Here is a 20,892-nt window from a genome sequence, read left to right on the forward strand (position 1 = left end):
GCAAGAAGCAAAAAAGGGCATTTTTGAAGGCTCATATCTCAGTGAATAAAATTTTTTAGACTATGGAAGTTGGAACACATTATTAAAATGGTCAGGCAATCATATTAAGACCATAAAATAAAAAACTTAATTTGGATGTCTGTTTCCCTTTAACAGTCTCCTACTATTACAATTACTATTACTTGGTTTTTTGATTCCTCCATTACTATTACTATTACAATTACTTTAAAACATGTAATCTTTACTATTACTATTACTATTATCTATTACTATTACCCCATGTCTGGTATTTTTATATTAAAATGTACATATTTACTGTATATGTTTTTTGGAAACAACTTTAGAAATTTGTGAAAAAATTAATTTTGATCGGAATCAGCTGCACAGCCTAAGAACATGGATATGCATCAGGAAAAATTATGAAAATGGAGAATTCTCTCATAGTCATTTTTCCCAAAATTTGGCTAAACCTATACTATAGTACAGAGGCTTTTACCCGATTTTTGAGCAACTTCTAAAATTCATAAAAAATCCATATTTGATCGGAATTAGTTCAAACTTGATACACAGTGTAAGTACATGTATATGCATCAGAAAATGTAATAAAAATGAAGAATTCTCACTTTTTCATTTTTGATGAAATTTGGCCAATGACCCTGTACTATTATAGTTCAGGGACTTTCACCCGATTTTTGAGTAACTTTAAAAATTCATAAGAAATCCATATTTGATCGGAATTAGCTCAAACTTTCTACGCAACATAAGTACATGTATATGCATCAGAAAATGTAATAAAAATGGAGAATTCTCACTTTGTCATTTTTGACGAAATTTGGCCAATGACCCTGTACTATTATAGTATAGGGACTTTGGCCCGATTTTTGAGTGAATTTAAAAATTCATAAAAAATCCATATTTAATCAGAATCAGCTCAAACTTTCTATGCAACATAAGTACATGTATATGCATCAGAAAATGTAATAAAAATGGAGAACTCTCACCTTTTCATTTTTGATGAAATATGACCAACGACCCTGTACTATAGTACAGACACTCAAGCCGATTTTTTGAAGCATCTTTAAAATTGTACATGTGTGAATGAATCACTTTATGTACTAGATTTTGGGATGGCTCAATTATTAAAAGACAATGATCACGGTGCTTCATTCAGAGGATCACCATTATACATGGTAAAGTCAGTTACCATAAAATACAAATGATCATTATTTTGTACATTCATCACTTCACAGGCTCCAGAAGTTATGCTTGGTAAAACTTATGATGCAAAAGTTGACCTCTGGTCTATAGGAGTCATTCTATTTGGTAAAATTTTTAATTAAATTTTTACATCCAAAATAAAAATAAAATGCCTAGTTTATATTCTCACTGTTCATACATGTGAATATAGCAATGGACTAGGTTTTAGCTAATACAATCATCTTTGCTTTATTTAGAAATTTTGTATGGATTTGCTCCTTATCATTCAAGCACAATAGAAGAGCTTCATTTAAGAGTTCTCAACGACACTCCTATTGTGGTAAAATATTAAACCCCTTTAAAATGATACACATGGCTAAACTTGATTTATTAGATCCCTTCTGTCCCAGAAACTTCCTCAAAGTGTAAGGAGGTATTCCAAGGACTCTTGGAGAGAGATCCCTGTCAGAGAGATCCCTGTCCTTGAGCATATGCTAGGGCCAGAGTGCCTCAGTAAAGCTGTAAGTGAATTATGAGGACTTGAAACTTAAGTTAAGCTAGCCTTAAGACAGGAAGTGCTGTATAAACCAATGGCCAGAGTTAACTTAACATAAGGAAAGGAGTAATATTTATCCTTATGCTAAGTTAACTCTGGCCATTGGTTTATACAGCACTTCCTGTCTTGACTTAAGGCCTTACCTTAAGTTAAATTTCAAGCATGAATTAATCTTTATACTAGTTATGCAGCACATAATTTTTTATTTTATTTTTATAGAGAGCTCAGCTTGTAAAGCAAGCTGTGGTTAAAGACAGTGATGGAAAGTACAGTTCTGCAGTTAATTATTACTAGCTGCCAAGCATTGGACTATTTCATATCTGCTCTAGATTTTAATAAAAATACCAATAATTGATTTTCATTTGCACTGCCCCTTTTGTGTAGATGAAGAAGATTATCGTACTAAGGAAAGTTTAAAAGACATGGTGTGACTCTAGTTTGATATTCTTTTATTTGCTAACTTATAATTAGATAGAGCAGTATATTGCTAGAGCTGAGTATTTAAAGTCACTAGTTAGAACACAAAAACCCTCACTGAGAGATACTGCAGGAGAGAATAGGAAGAGAATACTAGGTTAGTCATTTAGAAGTGTGAATATTCAATTTAATAAATCTTTATGGAATCCGTTTTTTGTATTATTTAGAAGAGATGCAAGCTGAGTTTTCCCAGTTAAAAGATGTTCATTCTCTAATTGAGGAAGCTGATCAGTTGGAGGATAGACATTCATATCATTCTGCATGTGAGATTTATAAAGATACTTTTAGCATTGATAGAAAGTAACAACATAGAAAATGCTTAATTATTTATTTCTTTATTTTGCATTTTATTTAATTTTTATTTTATTGCATTCATCTTGTGTACATGTAAATGTATAATTTCTTTACCTTGTTTCCTATTAGAGGCTGATAGTCCTGAAAAGAAGAAATTAATAGCCTCAGAAGTACAACAGCATTCTTCAATTTCCCATTTCAATCTTTTGTAGGTACAAGTATTTCTTCAAAGAGGAGAAGAGCTAACCATTTTATTAGAAGTAAGGAAAAATAGTATTTATTTTTGCAAAACTATTGGCATACACACAGTCATATACTTCTTATGCTTTTAAAAATACATTTTCAGTATTAATTACTGTTGCTATGATTATTCTTTTAGAAGAAAGTTCCCAGCTATCAAAGGTCATCATCCTTTCCTTCATCTGCCTCTGGTTTGAAATCCACCATCAATGAAAGCATGCACGCACACACATGCACACACCACTTAAACATGTCTGCCTGTTAATATTGTATAGAAGGAAATTTTAGAGGTAGTTAAATTTGGCGAATTTGGCGTTTTGATAGCCATTTGCCAAAATAAAAATCCACCATTGAGCCATTATGCACATGCTCAATGGCACATGGCCACAAATTCGCCAAATTAAAATTCACCAATCACCAAAATTTAGCAATTCGCCAAAATTTAGTCCCTCCAAAATTTTCTTCTGTATGGTATGTTAACTTCTCTCATTTCTTTCATTTCTCTAGCATGTCATGTCCAGTGAATCAGACTGTCTTAATACGGTAATCAATTGACTGTCCTAATAATCAATTATAATTTCAAAGCTACCATTTAAAGCCACTTTACAAAAAGAAAATTATTGTGAAAAGAAATATAAAGATCTACAACACTACAGTGGTATAATATGTAGCCGTTTAGTATTAAAAAGACATGGCAGTGAAATGTCATTAAAAATCATACTAGCATAAAATTATGTGTTCAAAATCTAAAGCTACATGCAACTAAATTCTAGACTACTACTATTCTATTCCTGAACTAAACTTGGAATTGTTATCTCACCCAGCAAAAATAGTTCTGTTTAAATGTACGTATCTGTAATTTCTTCAGGGTTTTCATATTTTTTTTCTTCCTGGAAATTATCCATTTCCGTGTAAATCTCATCATTAATCGCTTCACCATTATCATTAATTTGACATCCTTGTGGTCGTGGAAGCATAGGTAGAGGAAGGGTTTGATTTTTGCTCTTGGGCTCAATTGCATTTCCATGACTTTTATAATTACTGATAATAACTGGTCCATTATTTGAAGCTATTGTCTGTCTTGTGCTTTTCCCCCAGAAAAACCCACCTACGGTACCAACGACGCCGAGAATTAAAAATATGACGTAGCCCATTACGCCTCCAACAACTACACTTGAGTTCAACGAGGACTGGTTTGGTTGTGTTGTTGGCACTACAGAGGAACACGATGCACTGTTCTCAACTGTTACTGTTACTTTAGAAAAAATTAATGAAGGGCTTGTGTTCGTAATTGCCGTGCAGCTACAAGAACCAGTAACAGATTTTGTTAGTGTGCTTGTATAAACTGTTGGTGTGCAACTTTGTGAAGGAATTGTAGGAGTGGATGTTATGTAAACAGTTTCACTGGAAGCCATGCCAATGACAGGTGTTGTTGTTGCAGCATAAGAACTTTGAGGATTATAGCTAACTGTTATAATAGATGGTTCTATTGTTACATTAATGTTTGATATACGAATAGCAAGTCTCCCTATCAGTATATTATCAGAGAAAGGAAAGCGAGAGAGATTAAGGGTTGCACTGTAGCTTTCACTGTAATTATAGAAATCAAAGCGAGTGACATTTAAAGCTTCACCTATTATAAATGACAAAATAATAAAGGATTAAGAATAACTGAATAAGATTAAGTAAAATGGGCTATACATCTGGGATATTAATTACTCATACGCCCATACAAACTAAAATATATGGCAAATCGGCAATTTGCCATTCAAATTCACTTGTGAACCTCCCACTAATTACTTATTAACTTTGGCTTGATAAACCTGAAATCATGCTAAAATCAAGCAATATGTGGGCATAATAGAATGTTTATTATACCTGAAAAACTCTCAACTTGCAACTGAACAGTTGATATTTCTCCTGATTGCATTATTCCATGATAGTTAGACACGGCAAGAGTCATTTCTGTACTATCAATAATCAGTGATGAGTTGCTAAAACCAATCTGTATATCTGTGTCAAAAAATACTGAAACAGAAAGTTATTATGTCATACTTACAATCATTGTCATATACTTCAATTGTACAGTCTGCAATTGAAAAGACAATACTGAGCATCTTGTCCAACAGCCTCTAGTGCCACACTGAAATACTCAGTAGGTTCAGCATAGAGGTCATCAATAATAGCAATTGTTACATTATGTAGCGTCTCTCCATATCTAAATGTGACCACCTCATTTGTCAACAAATGAATATCTCCATCTACATTGTGTACAAATAATGATAATTGCATGCATGAATAGCATTGGAATTACATGCATTATTTACTTTCTGATGTGTAGTCCACTTGTTGAGGAGTGACACTCACTCTCACTGACACTTCTTCCTCAACATTCACACTTCTGTTCAAAGAAATAACAAGGTAGTTTTCTCCTTCTCTAGCAAAAAACAGCTCCTGAGCAAAACTGACTTCTGATAGTTCATTAATTGGATTGAGACCAATACCGCATGAGAAAGCATATGCACGGTTTCCATACCATCCATATACTGAAAGAAATAGCCCACCTGAACTATTTGGGTGGGTGAATATACGAGTACCAGAAATTGAAGTATAAAGGCCATAACCAGCAATTGTTTCATTAGGAAAGTAAATAGTGGAGTTCCATGAATCAACTTGGTAAAAGATACTATTAATTGTCAGGGTGTTAGTAAAGAATTGATCATTTGGTACAAGCAGGCTCACACTACTCATTACTGTGACTGTAAACAATGATGTGCATCCTATTGAGTGTAAGTACTGGTTTATTGGAGGAACTGTGTTAAGGGTTGAGTCACCATAAGTGAATCCATTAAAGTATCTACTTGCTCCAATATGTGCCACATATATTGGTCTGCTAGCTACAAGACTGCAGTAAAAAGTGTTAGAGGTATTGAACTGATAGACTTGGCCAGAGGAGAGAGTGGCATTAACTGTAGGACCAGTTCCACATTTCCTTTGAATATTAGTTCCATCCCTATGGGCAATAATCTTGTAAAACTGACTTATAGTATTCCTATTGTGATAAGGAGACAGAAGGAAATCTTTACCCCAAGTGATAGTAGGAGGGACTTGTGTTGTTATAGGGTCAGAATCATCTATTCCAAATGGAATCTCAGCAGCAGTATGTCCACTAATAACTGTTAATGGAGCATCAGAAATTATTTTAGTACCAGAAATATCAGCAAAAGCTTGAATTATTTTTATAGTTTCTCCTGCATGCATGACAAATGTGTTGTTTTCTCCCGCTTGATATGTCTTATTTGTACTGTATGGTGATTGTGGGTTAGCTGACATTGTAATGTTAGCATATTGAGTTGGTATTACATGACATTGGTATTATTCATGCATCCAACAAGAACGATATAACCATATAATTCCCTAATACCATGAGATGAAACTGCATAATATACATACTGGTTTGTTGGTTGAATGTGACACGGAAGCCCAAGAAATGAAAGGTAGCCATAAACATAATTATCATTCCATGCAACAACAGATACAGGGTCAGTCTCAGGTGATGTAATATGCAGGCCCAACTTTCGGTATGAATAGTTAGAAAACAAGACCTCATAAGTCAATGGTATAACAACTACATCAGGATTTCCTGCAGTGGTTGTACCAGAGTAGCTAAAGCCTTGATCAAGAGACTCAATGCTGTAATGGACTGATGCATTCACGAGTGTGTGCACTGTTAGGTTAAGCCTTCTTTCTCCATAAGCATAGATATTTCCTGGAAATGCCAAATAAAAGTCGCTTCCATAAGAAGAGAGGTTGCTAGGAGCAGTGGCTGCAGATACATCTATAGCAAAATAAAGTGCTGATGCATGCAAAACTGCACAAACTTACTATTGAATTGTATTGCAATGAATAAAAAGAAAATTATAATTTCTGCAGCGGGTTTAGATCTAGCTGTTCCTGCTAATTCCATAGTCTCAGTCAGTACATAAAATTTAATCAGTGAGAGCACCCAACATCAGTTTTAAGACTGAGTATAGTAAGACAGTTATAAATATGATAATAGGCCCCACAAATAGTAATGCAACATTAATCAGCATTAAAACTGATTCCTTCAAGCCTGGTTTCATCTGTGGTTTCTTTGTTAGATTTAGACGGGCCACACCAGAAGGACCACACATCTATGATCATACTACACTTGTTTAGTTGTAATCAATAATAATAATAATTAAATGCGTGGTCTAGTATTTAGGTTTAATTAATAATTCTAATCAGATAAAATGGCGGAAGATTCTTCAAAGAAAGAAGAGAAAAGAATTCTATACGACCTGGACATACCTTACGAGTGGCCAGAAACACTCCTTATATTAGTAAATATACTTTTAGTAACTGATGCTTTCTTCTATATCCATAATTTATGTATTGTAGAATGAAAATGATCACCAGTCACTCTACAAGATACTCACTGCTGCTCTCAATGGTAAGCATACATACAGTGCTATACAAAGGTAGAGGGAAAGAAAAATATAATAATAGCTTTTGATTAAGCCACAAAAATTGCAGAATGTCCCAGTGTATTTATGAATAATGTTAGTACCGTATAGCTGGAAACTTTTGAGGGAGTAAAATTTGATAAATTGCTAAATTTTGAGTGATTGGTGGATTTTAATTTGGCTAATGGCTATCAAAATGCCAATTCACCAAATTTAATTCCCTCCATAATTCCTATAAATTTTTGTATGTATTATGTTAATTTTTTATGATTTCTCCTTAGCTTGTAGTTGGTTTGCTTTAGCTGTTCTGAAAAGCCCAACAAGGTACGAATAATCAGGAGTTGTTATAATTCAGTATACTCTAGTATAACTCAGTATACCTCAGTATATTCTTTTATAGGTTGTTAGGATTATCATCACAGCCACCTTCAGTCTTATCTGACCTCTTGAACAGTCGGTTGTCATGGCAACTCGTACTTAGCAGGTGTGTACATGTACTACATGTATAAGTGTTCTTCATGTTTTTTGGTTTTTAGTGATGGACGTCAGTTAGCAGTGGTACAGGAATCAGTCATTGAGATAAGGTATGTTCATGTACATGTATACATGATGATTACTGATTATATTAGTATAATAATTTTATTTACTTTATTTTAGATCAATATTAGATGATTTTACTACAGCACGTGCTTCAATAAAAGGTAATTGTGTATTATTGTGACAAAATGCCCTCACAGTATCTATATGTCAATTTTTAAAAATTCAATAAAAAATCTAAATTTGATGGAAATCAGCTGAAACTTGCTACACTATATAAGAACATGTATATGCATCAGGAAAAATTATAAAAATGGAGAATTCTCTACTTTTCATTTTTGACAAAATTTGGCCAACAACCCTGTGCTATAGTACAGGGACTTTGGCCCGATTTTTGAGCAACTTTAAAAATTCGAAAAAAAATTAAATTTGATCAGAATTAGCTCAAACTTTCTACGCAACATAAGAACATGTATGTGTATCAGGAAAAATTATAAAAATGGAAAATTCTTTACTAGTCATTTTTGAAAGAATTGGCTGTACTATAGTACAGGGTTTTTGACCAAATTTTAAAGCATGAGGGACACATTAGTTAATCTTTAATTTTTATAGTGTCATCAGACCCATATCCACAGTGGAGATATAGTGTGTGGTCACCACAGGGCACATCACTAGCTTATGCCAACAGGTAATGTTCATGTAGGTGCACATGTACATGTATGCATGTATACCTTATTCTATTTTCAAAGTCTCTCCCTTTGCACATGTACTTGCTTACCATATGCCAGTTTATTTTTGCAGTCAATTTTTTTGTGAATTCTGCACTTCTAAAATTTTGCAGAATAAATTTTGCGAATAGCTTGCAAAGCAATGGAGACAATGCAAAAACTTGAAATTTGTGAAAATATTTTACCACCAAAATAAGCCAGCATATACTGTATGTTTCTTTTTCTCCCTCTCTCTCTCTATCATTAGTCAAGGTCATATTACAGTTTATAGCTATAATGGTGAGGTATTGTATCAGCTTTCAGGGACTGGAGGAGGTGTAGCATTAAGTGGTAGTGGATCAGAGAGACCCACTCCATTTCTAATGACTGCTCTATCTGGGATGTGTTTTGCTAGCAGTAATACTTCAGCTGATTCAACATTACTGATAGTGATGAGTTATGAAGCACAGATTACCACATACTGTTTGAAGTAAGTGAATGAGATAAGATACTTGCATGATAGTTAATGTAGTGACAGATTTTTATTGTGGTGATTGACAATGTGTGATCAAAATCCCCCAATATTAAACTACGATTAATTGATGTACTTTTACATGTATATGTGCATGTACATGCTTGTAATGCATACACATGTACAAAAATTACCAAATAAAAAATTTATAGCAAAATCACCACTAAATTAATATGTACAGCATCTGTTATGATATATCTTTGCTATTATACTATAGGCAGAATAAGAGGTATATATTATTGCACAGTGTTAGTCTATTGGATTATTTCCCATATGGTGCTGGCGGCATACAATATTTATCGGACTCTAATGTGATTGTAATAGCTGGATGGAGTGATGCTAAAGGTATTGGTAAAAATTGATATTTACATGTACCATATTTGCTCGAATAAGTGCCCTGCTTAAATAAACGCTCATGACAAATATTTTCTAACTATAAATACGCATATTTTAGCCAGTGTATGTGCCATAGGATTTAGATTGTGCCAGATAGCCTAACTGTTGGAGTACAGTTTGGGTTGGAGTATAGTTTGGAATGCTAGAAGGTCGCGAGTTCAAATTCACTATAGGCTTTTTTGTTTTTTTTACCTGATTTTTTTCCTGTTAAGAAATAAATGCCCGGGTGTTTAATCGAGCAAATGCGGTACTTTTAATTACTAGTACATAATTCTACAATTCAGTTTAACTTTTTTATCTGCCAATAATTGTAATTATTAAGGTGACATAATTGACCGCTGGGATTTTGGTCCAATTGCAAATTTAGCAATTAATGCTACCACTTTTTAAAATTTTTAGTTACCGTATAGCAGGAAATTTTGGAGGGAGTAAAATTTGGCGAATTGCTAAATTTTGGTTATTGGCGGATTTTAATTTGGCGAATTAGTGGCCACGTGCATTGAGCATGCGTATAAAAGCTCAAAATGGCGGATTTTATTTTGGCGAATGGCTATCAAAACACCAAATTCGCCAAATTTAATTCCCTCCAAAATTTCCCGCTATACGGTACTTCCACTTTCTCTCTTTATAGAGTCTCCATTGGTTAGTTGTTGGAGGTTAGTTAATGATTCTCCTTACTGGATACCAGCTGCTGATAATCAAATTGAAAAAGTATTTAAAATAATTTAAATTATATTTTATTAATTTTTGTTGTAGTCAAAAAGAGGTGCCTTTCAATCATTGGTGAACAAGAAAGTTTTTAATGATGTAAAAATTATATAAACTTGTTATAATATTATTGTCCACATGCACTTTAATTTTGATTGATTTGCTTGTAAGATTATACTATTCACTTCTTTTTTCTCAATCCTATTTACATGTACATGTACTTCTATAGGATTGGGTGTACAGTGTATCACTGAGTCCTAGTGGATCATTACTGGCAACTCTTAGTCTGTCGGGATCTATTTGTCTCTGGGACCTTCCATCTTGTAGGCTCAAGTCAAAATGGCTTCCTGAAGAACTGGTAAGCTACATGTATTAATGTGTACTAAGTTCATTATTAATGAATGTCTATCATAGCCAGGGTCTAATGAGAGCCACGTCATGTCTACATCATTTGGATTTGAGACTAAAGCTAGTAAAAGTGAGTGTACTTCAATTATTTCATTTTGGAGCCTGCAAGAGTTTTAAATTTCTGCATTCAGGGTTCAAAGTTCTAGTGAGAGGGGCAAAATTGATATCTGGGGGCAGCATATGCATACTAATAATTGTACTTAATTCATTTATAATGTTTTGGTGTAATGCAGGTTAAATACATGTAGTTAAGAAATAGAAAGGATGAGAACTTATTCAATTCTTATCTTTTTCATCGTTGATTACTGATGTAGGCTGTGTTTGTGTCATATGGCTTGTGTTGATGCTATTGCTCCATACCCCTTATCTTATCTATCATTGTGGGTAGTATAATTAATTTAGTATAGTAGTTGTGGCTCTACACAAGTTGGCATAATATGTTTTCTACAAAATTGAATATTAAAGTTAGAGTTGTGCATATGAGATATTTACATGCATTTGTGACGTGCTTCATCTTGGAGTGTATTCATCTACACTATAAACAAAATACCTACTTGCATGTATAGAATAATTATTTTTATGGCAGCGCAAAGGCTGATCCACACTGCTCCTATTACAACCAAAGTCCCTATCGACATTATTATATGCAAGACATATAGCACTTGTGAATTGTCCTTAATGTGCGCTTCCCTATCTAGTACTGACTTTAATTTATGCAAAGCCTGGGGAGGCTAAATAATGTAAAAATACTAAAAAATTAAGAAAAGGAACAGGAGCTACACATATAAAAAGTCTTTCTACTGAAATAATATTTAGAAAAGAAACAGCTGGACAATACAGTTAGTCATTATGTTTTGAATACTTTGAAAGAAAGAAAAATTTTCTTTCTTTTTTTTTAAAATTGATTGCTTCAGTGTCATACTTCTCTGTTTCTGATTTTTTCATTGATTTTTCAAAGCTTCCTCTTCCTAATTTTGCTCCAATTATTGCTCCTAATGTTGTTCCGATGTATGGGCCAATTACAGGTACAATTATAGAGACCAATCCACCTGCAACTGCACCAATATTTCTGGCAGCTACTTGGCGCCTCCTTCTCTCTTCGTTGATATCCCAGTCTTGTTGAGCCTCAATGCATACCTTCATTAGTGTCTCCTTCCAGCTTCTGTAAATTGGTATTTCTTCATCATACCAAGATGTGCAGCAAACATTCATTCCTAAAATAATCTCCTCAGGAACTCCATACTTTGTTAGGGTACTTTTGACATTTATACACCAATCCTCCATTATCATCTTCATCTTTACCCCTTTGACATCATTATCAGGCATTTCCTTTTGTCCGTCAGAAGCTAATTTGTGTATGGGTGGCTTAAATGAATTTGCTTTTGTCAGTACAAGGATGCTCTTTTTCCAAACATTGTAATTTCTTTTACAATTTTTGGCCAAATCTTTCAAAAATTTGTGAACATCATTATCCAATCTCCGGGCAAATTCCTGACAAATGAATATGAGATATCTATCTCCTTTTGATTTCATGCCTTTCTTAAACTCCTTAATTAATTTACTATCGTCAGAGTTTGGATCTCCTATTCCTCTAGTGTCGTAAATAGTAGTAGGTACACCGTAGAACATTCCTTTGTACTCTTCTAGTGGTTCATGATTAGTTGGTTGTAAACCATGACTCACTAGTGCCTTTTCTTCTCCCAGTAATGAATTGATGAGTTGTGATTTACCAGCTCCTGTCTTACCAATTACAAAAATTGTCAATGTCCCTGGTACAGGAAGTTCCATGAGTTCTTCATCTGCAATTGTGCTGGTTTCAGTTTCTACATCTTCGTCCGGTTTTTCTGCCATTATAGATCACTAGTATCTGAGTATATGTTGTGACTGTGCTCAGTATGCTGTTAGATTGCTGTCAGGCCCTGCCTAGTCTCAGGGCCAGGGCCTATCTAACCACTAGTTATAGTTGTGGCTTTTGCAAGGATTCTGTGGTTAGCCTGCATACAACTGTTATAGAGAAAGGCTTTGGCTCTAACTCGGTAACTCCACAATTGTTGCCGTTGTAAGGCTGTTGTAGGGGCTTTATGAAAACCAGTTTTTAGTTTAGACTTCAGTTTACTCAAACTTAGTAGTATGGCTGAAGGTGGTGAGGAGAATCTGCAAGAAACAGATCAACCAAAAGCAGAAGATCCTCTTACTATCATAGTGATAGGTAGGACAGGAGTTGGTAAATCAGCACTTGTCAACTCACTACTGGGAGACACCATAGACAGAGAAGCTATAGTTACAGATGGTCTACAACCCACTGACCATGATATATTGGAGAAGCATGAGGGATCGTTTTGTGGGGAACAAGTTGTGGTATACGATACTAAAGGATTAGGAAATCCAAGGTTAGATGATGATGACCTCATGAAGCATTACCTAGCTGCTATAAAAACACAGGGCAATCGTTTGATTGTACTTATATGCCAAAAGTTAGGGGAAAGTTATGATACTAATCGCCGTTTTGCAAAGCTTCTAGCAAGACACTTTGGAGACAGTTACAACACATGGAAAAAATGCATCTTTGTGCTGACAAAAGCTAACCAGTACAAGAATAAGGAAACTAGTGACGAAGTTGACCATGGGACTATTACAAAAACTAAACTAAGAGTCTACAGTGAAGAATGGAAAATAGTATTTCGTCAGTGCTTGTGCGAGTATGGCATCCCTGGAAAAATCATCTCAGAACGACCAGTTTGCTTTGCTGGGCTTAATGGCAGTGACTTAGAAGATTGGATCAAACCACTCTTTGGAAAATGCAAGTCAGTTGACGAGGCTCAAAAATATTCCGCATCATCTGGAAGGAAACTTCGTGGTGCAGTAATAGGAGCAACTGTTGGTGGTATAGTCCTACCACTGGCTGGTGTCCCAATTGGTTTTGGAGCAGGATGGTATGTTGGGAAGAAATCTTATATGAAAAAAATTAAAAAAAAAGAAAAAAACAAGAAAATCGAAGAAATTGCGAAATTGTATCAAAAAGAAGAAGACAAAAGAAACCAGGAAGATGAAAACTAGTCCATGATATAGTTTTTGTTTGCTACATGACATAAATTTACATTTACACAATAATTTATTGTTTAGGAGAATAATGCAGGCTATTTTCATAATGCAGCATACATGTAATTTTCAAGGCTCTTATTAGGAGCGTTAACCTTAGAAGTCTTGGTAATAAGTAATAAACCTTGGTCCAAATATGCTTCCGAAATGAAAAAGTTTTAGAAATATTAATCTTTTTGCACTAAAGGTGGAATTGCAATAGCACATTAGGCCTAACATTACATTGATACTGGAATAGAATTTGGTTGAAAAGAAGGTCAAATTACCCACACTTTTGATTAAAAATTGACAGTACGCTGGCTTAGCATTATAATTTACCTTAATTCACTTATACAATTATTTTGTTTAAAATTAGTCATAATAAATTTAATTTTTCTAAATTGACTAACAACCAATTCAAGCACATTTAATGTCTAGTTCGATATGCCATCCATTCTCACACCTATACTTATATGCTGCACAAATTATTAGCATTGACAAATAGCTTACTATTTCCCTTAGCCTGCTGTGGCCATAGCTAAATATAAGTGGCCATAGCTAAATATAATTATCTTATGGTTTACAGTTTAGAAACAATAAAAACAAAAATAGCAACATTAATTATGTAATTCAGTTATAGGGCATTAATTTTATACTATAGTAGAGGTCATTTTATAGGTACCTCTTCTCAAACTTCTTTTCCTCTGCCTCTTTCACTGCTCCCTAGCTTGTATAAACTGTCTCCAATTTTCTAACCAATCAAACCCCCCAACAGTCATACCAACTTGTATGCCAATCACTTTAACTTTTGGCGTATAAGTACGATCAAACGACTGCTCTGCTTCTTTATAGCAGCTAGGTAATGCAGCTAATGCTTCATGAGGTCATCATCATATAACTCTGGATTTCCTAGTCCTTTAGTGTCATATATCACAACTCGTGCAGTTTTTCTCCACAGAACAATCCCTCATGCTTCTCCAATATATCATGGTCAGTGGGTCGTAGACCATCTGTGACTATTGCTTCCCTGTCTATAGTATCTACCAGTAATGAATTAATAAGTGCTGATTTACCAACTCCAGTCCTACCTATCACTATGATAGTAAGAGGATCCTTTTTTGGTTGTTGTTTTGTATCTTGCATTATTGTGTCTTCTTGTTGCATTACTTCTTCATTGCAAGTTTTTATGTCTTCTCCTTCTGCCACGACCCTGAATATAGGACTCTTGTTTAGGTGTGGTGACTGTGGTCTCAGTGTGTGTGTGACAAACATGTTTTGATATCTGGGGAATCACTTTAAGGATTCACTGTTACTACAAATATATGTAGATAATTACTCTAATAGTTGTAGATGTAAATTACTATTGATTGTATTACTAAAGGCCTCCATACACTAGGCAACATGTTGCTGGCAACATTTGTGGTTACTTTGATCTTGTAAGCAACATGTTGCCAGAAATAGAAAGATGTTCTATTTTTGGCAACATGTTGCTTGGTTGCTAGCAACAAGTTGCCTCGTGTATGAAGGCCTTTAGGAAAGAACAATAAATGAACAATGAACAAAGCAATTGTTTTGATAACCTACATAATAAGATTGACATAATAGTTATGCAGAATTAATGGTGTCTTGAAAGAAAGTCAAAATCTTTTCTTTTCTCAAAATCGACCGTGTCTTTCTTATACTTCTCTACTTCTGATTTTTTCATTGATCTCTCAAAGCTTTTTCTTCCTAATTTCAATCCAATTATGGCTCCTACTGTTGTTCCTATGCATGGGCCAACTACAGGAACCATAAGAGTGCAAATCCCACCTGCAACTGCACCAATATTCCTGCTAGCTATTTTGCGCCTCCTCTTTTCTTCGTTGATATCCCGATCTTGTTGAGCCTCAATGCATACTTTCATTAATTCCTCCTTCCAGCTTCTGTAAATTGGTATTTCTTCATCGTAAGCTGATGTGGAGCAGACATTCATTCTTAAAATAATCTCCTCTGTGACTCCATGTTTGATTAGAGAACTTTTGAAACTTATACACCAATCTTTCATTAGTGTCATCATTTGTAGCCCTTTGGCATCTTTTTCAGGGATTTCCCTTTTCTTGTCAGTAGTTGGTCGATGAAAATATGCGTACAAATTTGCTTTTGTGAGTACAAGGATGCTCTTTTTCCAAAAATTGTAATCTTTTTTGAATTGTTTGGCTAAATCTTGTAAAAATTTGTGAGTAGCATCATCCAATCTGGAGCCAAATTCCTGACACATGAATATGAGGTATTGATCTCCTCTTGACTTTATGGCTTTCTTAAACTCCTTTATGAGTTCCTTTTTGTTGAATTTCAGATCTCCTACTCCTCTCATGTCGTAAAATGTAGTGGGTACACCGCAGAATACCCCATCATGCCTCTCTAGTGGTTTGTGTCTAGTTGGATGTACACCATCACTCACTAGTGCCTTGTCCTCTCCCAGTAATGAATTGATGAGTAATGATTTACCAGCTCCTGTCTTACCAATTACAAAAATTGTGAATGATTCTGGTGGGCTTTGTTGTTCCTGAATACTAATACTCAGTTCTTGATCTGCTATTACTATATCTCTGCTTACAGTTTCTTCTTGAATACTCAGTTCTCAATCTACTATAGCTTCTCTGCTTTCTTGTTCTTCTAGTTCTATTTCTTCTTTATCTGGTCTCACTGCCATTGAGCCTACCTTCACTGTTACTGGTGTAGGTACTGAGCTAACTATTAATTGATATAACATCTGCTACTTAACTACTAATTATTTTATTTAATAAATAACATTAGGGGTGGTGCTAGATATAACATTATTATTGATGATAATATTTTAGTTGACTATCCAGTTTATTACAATAGTTTACATCAGCTTAGAACCTAATTTGATCCCAGCTAGCCTTTCATTTCATTGCTTTATGTATTTGGTAAATGATTTTGATGTAAATGTAATAAAACTGTCCTCCTAATATTTTATCAAACAAATCTAGTATTGAATTGACCAAAGAAGATTTGCCAGCTCCTATTTTTCCAACTACAAAAATGTTTAACGAATTTGGTACATGCAATTGCACATGTCTCATCATCTCCATCAGTGCTGCTGCAGTCCTCAATGTTGTCATTTCCTTCAACATTATATCATAGTTCAATATCATCTGGTCATGCTGCCATTTTTAATGTTTAAGGGCTGTTTTTTATTCACGTCATATGATCTGATTTATAGAGGATATGCTTGCTAAGTATATTTATAACTTTTTAGTACCGTATATCCAACCCACACAGTAAATTGGCCACCATGTTGGACGTCAAGTTTATTAAGAGACTGACGTCCAACGAATTAATCTTTTTCTTGAAAGTTATTACGGTATGCAATGAATATACTTTGCACACATATCCTCTATTAGTTTTTGAGTAGCATTAGTTATAATTCTGAATACGAGCACTACTGAGTTTGCATACAGTGTGTGTATAATTTGGCAAACATATTTATACTCATGCAATAAAACTTTAATATGAGATGTCTATTAAAAAAATGCTTTATTTTTGTTTTTCCAATTTTTCAACTTTCTTTTTGGCTTCTTTCTTCTTTATCTTTTTCATATAAGATTTCTTCCCAGCATACCATCCTGCTCCAAAACCAATTGGGGCACCGACCACAGGCAGAACTACACTACCAACAGCTGCTCCAGTTACTGCACCACGAAGTTTCCTTCCAGACGATGCGGAATATTTTTGAGCCTCTTCAACTGACTTACATTTTTCAAATAATGGTTTTATCCAATCATTTGAGCTACTATCGTTAAGCCCAGCAATGCAAACAGGTCGTCCTGAGATGATTTTTCCAGGGACACCATACTCACGTAAGCGCTTACCAAATACTATCTTCCATTCTTCCTTGAGGATATCTATTTTAGTTTTTCTAATTGTCTCAGGATCAGCTTCATCAACGGTTTTCTCTTTTAAAATGTACTGGTTAGCTTTTGTTAGCACAAAGATGCATTTCTTCCACTTGTTGTAACTGTCTCCAAAGTGTCTTGCTAAAAGCTTTGCAAAACGACAATTAGTATCATAACTTTCCTCTAACTTTTGGCATATAAGTACGATCAAACGACTGCTCTGCCTCATAGCAGCTAAGTAGTGCTTCATGAGGTCATCATCATCTAACCTTGGATTTCCTAGTCCTTTAGTATCGTATACCACAACTTGTTCCCCACAGAACAATCCCTCATGCTTCTCCAATATATCATGGTCTGTGGGTCGTAGGCCATCTGTTACTATAGCTTCCCTGTCTATGGTATCTCCCAGTAATGAGTTGACAAGTGCTGATTTACCAACTCCAGTCCTACCTATTATTATGATGGTAAGAGGATCCTCATCTGGTTCTTGTATTGTATCTTGCATTATTGTGTCTTCTTGTTGTATTGCCTCTTCATTGCAAGTTGCTATCTCTCCTCCTTCTGCCATGACCCTGAATAGTAGACTATAGTCTTAGGTTTAGGTGTGGTCTGTCTATAATGTATGTAGTGTGTGACCAGAAAAATATAATTCACTGATAGTTACTAGATACATGTATAACTTAGTATACAACAGCTGTACCCCGACTAATGTAAACTATTAATGATTATATATTAGAAAATGTAAGCATAAGCATCTCTACTGAAAGGATACAACTATACTAAAGAAAACAATTAGCTATTATCTATATAATATGTATAAACAGCTACTAGGAGCTACTCGTAGGTCTGGTAAATTTTGAAAGAAAAGCGAAACTTTTTCCTTTTTCCTCAAAATTGATTGCTTCAGTGGCATACTTCTCTGCTTCTGATTTTTTCATTGATTTTTCGAAACTTTTTCTTCCTAATTTCAATCCAATTATGGCTCCTACTGCTGTCCCTATGTACGGGCCAACTACAGGAACCATAAGAGTGCAGATCCCACCTGCAACTGCACCAATATTCCTGGTAGCTATTTCTTGTCTCCTTCTCTCTTCATTGATATCCCAATCCTGTTGAGCCTCAATGCATACCTTCTTTAGTGTCTCCTTCCAGCTTTCGTAAATCGGTATTTCTTCATCGTAAGCTGATGTGGAGCAGACATTCATTCTTAAAATAATCTCCTCTGGGACTCCATATTCTACTAAGGAACTTTTAAAATTTAGACACCAATTTTTCATCATTTCTATCATCTTTGTCCTTTTGGCATCTTCCTTGTCTATTTCTCTTTCTTCAATAGTAGCTGGTCGGTGAATATACTTGTACGAATTTGCTTTTGTGAGCACAAGGATGCTCTTTTTCCAAACATTGTAATCTTTTTTGAATTGTTTGGCTAAATCTAGTAAAAATTGGTGAGTAGCATCATCCAATCTGGAGCTAAATTCCTGACACATGAATATGAGGTATCGATCTCCTTTTGACTTTATGGTTTTCTTAAACTCCTTTATGAGTTCCTTTTTGTTGAATTTCGGATCTCCTATTCCTCTTGTGTCATAAAATGTAGTGGGTACACCACAGAACACTCCATCATGCCTCTCTAGTGGTTTATGTCCAGCTGGATGTAAACCATCACTCACTAGTGCCTCTTCCTCTCCCAGTAATGAATTGATGAGTAACGATTTACCAGCTCCTGTCTTACCAATTACGAAAATTGTAAATGATTCTGGTGGGCTTTGAGGCTGGATACTAATACTTAGTTCTTGGTCTACTATTATATCTCTGTGGCTTACAGTATCTTCTTGAATACTCAGTTCTCGATCTGCTATTGCTTCTCTGCTTTGTTGTTCTTCTAGTTCTATTTCTTCTTCATCTGGTCTCACTGCCATTGAGCCTACCTTCACTGTTACTGGTGTAGGTACTGAGCTAACTATTAATTGATATAACATCTACTAATTATTTTATTAATAGATAACATTAGGGGTGGTGCTAGATATATTATTATTATTGATGATAGTATTTAAGTTGACTGTCCAGTTTATTAAAGTAGTTTACATCACCTTAGAACCTAATTTGATCCCAGCTAGCCTTTCATTGTTTTATGCACTAAAGATTTTAAAAGCAAATTCTATCTATAGATTTATAACAATAACAACAACAATAGTAATAATAGTGTAATATTAATAATATATCACACAAGCCAACCATTATAAGGTCATTCTACAGGTGCCTTTTCTGGAACTTCTTTTGCTCTGCCTCTTTTACTGCTCCTCTGTATGAGTTATCTCTAATTTTTCAACCAATCAAGCCCCCAACTTGTATTCCAATCACTGGTACTACACAGCAAGCTATACCACCAACGATCATTCCAATATAAGCTGATGACCTTTTTGCACATTTTCCATCTCCCTAATGCTCTGTAGCCCCTTTCGACGCTTTAAGCAGTTATCCAAAAGGATCTCTTTCCAGTTATCCATGATCGGTAATTTTGGATTCTTTCTCCCTGCAACACTCACCAGCATATTCAATATGATTTCCTTTGGCAGCCCAAATCTCTCCAGACAAGTTTTGAACTCTTTGCTCCAGTTTTCCATCTTGTTTATCAGTTTTACTTCTTTATTTCAAGCTTCCTGTCATCATCGTCATCATCATCGCTCTCCTCTTCACCGTTTTGAGGAGAAAAGAGATTAGCTTGTGTCAGCACGATGACACTGTTAAGCCAGATACTGTAATTCTCTCCAAATTTGCTGATCAAAAGCTTTGCCAAGTTGTAGACTGATCTATCAACTTCGCTTATTAAGGGCAGACAAATAAAAACTATATATTGAATGTTGCACGTTGCTATCACATCGTAAAGCGTCTTCAATAGTTTCTCATCATCTTCCTCTGGGTCAGCCAGTCCTTTTGTGTCATAGAAGAGTGTTTCTGTTCCACAGAAGTCACCATGGCATTCTTTAATTGTTTTTCCTATGATTCTTCCTATATTACCAACTTATTTCAGGGAAAAAATTTTTGGGTTTAGTTACCCTTTAATAATTAATAAAATCATGTGTTTTGGTGTAATGCAGGACAATGCAGAAGTGCATGTACATGTATAAATGTAAATACTAAATAGGAGGAAAAATAATGGAGAAAGAAATAGAAAGGAAGAGGAATAGAGATCATTCAAAGACAAATGATGTACATATGCACGTTTTGTACATTTATGTGTTTGCATTTACATCATCACACAGATTACCTCACCTACATCATGTACATGTAGAGAATGATAGAATGTGTTCAACTATATAAATAATATTAGTTTTGTATGCAACAGATATGTGCATAAAGTCTATGCATGTGT

General features: G+C 34.7%; 4 protein-coding genes across 4 annotated transcripts in view; 2 read left to right on the forward strand and 2 right to left on the reverse strand.

The window, feature by feature from the left end:
- Positions 1-2,784, forward strand: part of LOC100635532 (neuroblastoma-amplified sequence-like) — an 18,097-nt gene extending 15,313 nt beyond the window's left edge. Inside the window, exons 14-21 of the mRNA XM_019999543.1 lie at positions 1,120-1,190; positions 1,251-1,323; positions 1,455-1,537; positions 1,592-1,718; positions 1,973-2,327; positions 2,398-2,493; positions 2,654-2,694; positions 2,737-2,784. Coding sequence (XP_019855102.1) covers positions 1,120-1,190; positions 1,251-1,323; positions 1,455-1,537; positions 1,592-1,684 — 320 coding nt within the window. The 3' untranslated portion in view covers positions 1,685-1,718; positions 1,973-2,327; positions 2,398-2,493; positions 2,654-2,694; positions 2,737-2,784. The remainder of the gene's footprint in view (positions 1-1,119; positions 1,191-1,250; positions 1,324-1,454; positions 1,538-1,591; positions 1,719-1,972; positions 2,328-2,397; positions 2,494-2,653; positions 2,695-2,736) is intronic.
- A 487-nt stretch (positions 2,785-3,271) lies between these two features.
- Positions 3,272-4,702, reverse strand: LOC109583988 (uncharacterized). Its single transcript, XM_019999544.1, has 2 exons — positions 4,643-4,702; positions 3,272-4,397 (listed from the first exon to the last, which is right to left on the reverse strand). The coding sequence occupies exons 1-2, from the start codon at positions 4,692-4,694 to the stop codon at positions 3,604-3,606; spliced, it is 846 nt and encodes a 281-aa protein (XP_019855103.1). The 5' UTR covers positions 4,695-4,702; the 3' UTR covers positions 3,272-3,603.
- Positions 4,703-6,123: 1,421 nt separating this feature from the next.
- LOC109583984 (uncharacterized) lies at positions 6,124-6,824 on the reverse strand. Its single transcript, XM_019999533.1, has 2 exons — positions 6,650-6,824; positions 6,124-6,602 (listed from the first exon to the last, which is right to left on the reverse strand). The coding sequence occupies exons 1-2, from the start codon at positions 6,729-6,731 to the stop codon at positions 6,124-6,126; spliced, it is 561 nt and encodes a 186-aa protein (XP_019855092.1). The 5' UTR covers positions 6,732-6,824.
- Positions 6,825-7,024: 200 nt separating this feature from the next.
- LOC105313639 (neuroblastoma-amplified sequence-like) overlaps positions 7,025-20,892 on the forward strand; it is a 17,815-nt gene continuing 3,947 nt past the window's right edge. The window contains exons 1-13 of the mRNA XM_019999542.1: positions 7,025-7,128; positions 7,187-7,238; positions 7,533-7,575; positions 7,652-7,735; positions 7,788-7,835; positions 7,909-7,952; positions 8,401-8,476; positions 8,764-8,985; positions 9,245-9,372; positions 10,055-10,134; positions 10,180-10,230; positions 10,361-10,489; positions 10,546-10,609. Coding sequence (XP_019855101.1) covers positions 7,039-7,128; positions 7,187-7,238; positions 7,533-7,575; positions 7,652-7,735; positions 7,788-7,835; positions 7,909-7,952; positions 8,401-8,476; positions 8,764-8,985; positions 9,245-9,372; positions 10,055-10,134; positions 10,180-10,230; positions 10,361-10,489; positions 10,546-10,609 — 1,111 coding nt within the window. The 5' untranslated portion in view covers positions 7,025-7,038. The remainder of the gene's footprint in view (positions 7,129-7,186; positions 7,239-7,532; positions 7,576-7,651; positions 7,736-7,787; positions 7,836-7,908; positions 7,953-8,400; positions 8,477-8,763; positions 8,986-9,244; positions 9,373-10,054; positions 10,135-10,179; positions 10,231-10,360; positions 10,490-10,545; positions 10,610-20,892) is intronic.

This window comes from Amphimedon queenslandica, unplaced genomic scaffold (assembly GCF_000090795.2).
Source record: "Amphimedon queenslandica unplaced genomic scaffold, v1.1 AMPQUscaffold_13258, whole genome shotgun sequence".
Lineage (NCBI taxonomy): Eukaryota > Metazoa > Porifera > Demospongiae > Haplosclerida > Niphatidae > Amphimedon > Amphimedon queenslandica.

What these genes read in the sequence shown, in the direction of transcription:
- LOC109583984 (XM_019999533.1), bottom strand. Translation starts at nt 6,731, where the DNA reads ATGGAATTAGCAGGAACAGCTAGATCTAAACCCGCTGCAGAAATTATA. An exon ending in CATTGCAATACAATTCAATA is followed by an intron (nt 6,603 to 6,649) that starts GTAAGTTTGTGC and finishes ATTTTGCTATAG; the next exon opens with ATGTATCTGCAGCCACTGCT.
- LOC109583988 (XM_019999544.1), bottom strand. Translation starts at nt 4,694, where the DNA reads ATGCAATCAGGAGAAATATCAACTGTTCAGTTGCAAGTTGAGAGTTTT. An exon ending in GCAAGTTGAGAGTTTTTCAG is followed by an intron (nt 4,398 to 4,642) that starts GTATAATAAACA and finishes CATTTATAATAG; the next exon opens with GTGAAGCTTTAAATGTCACT.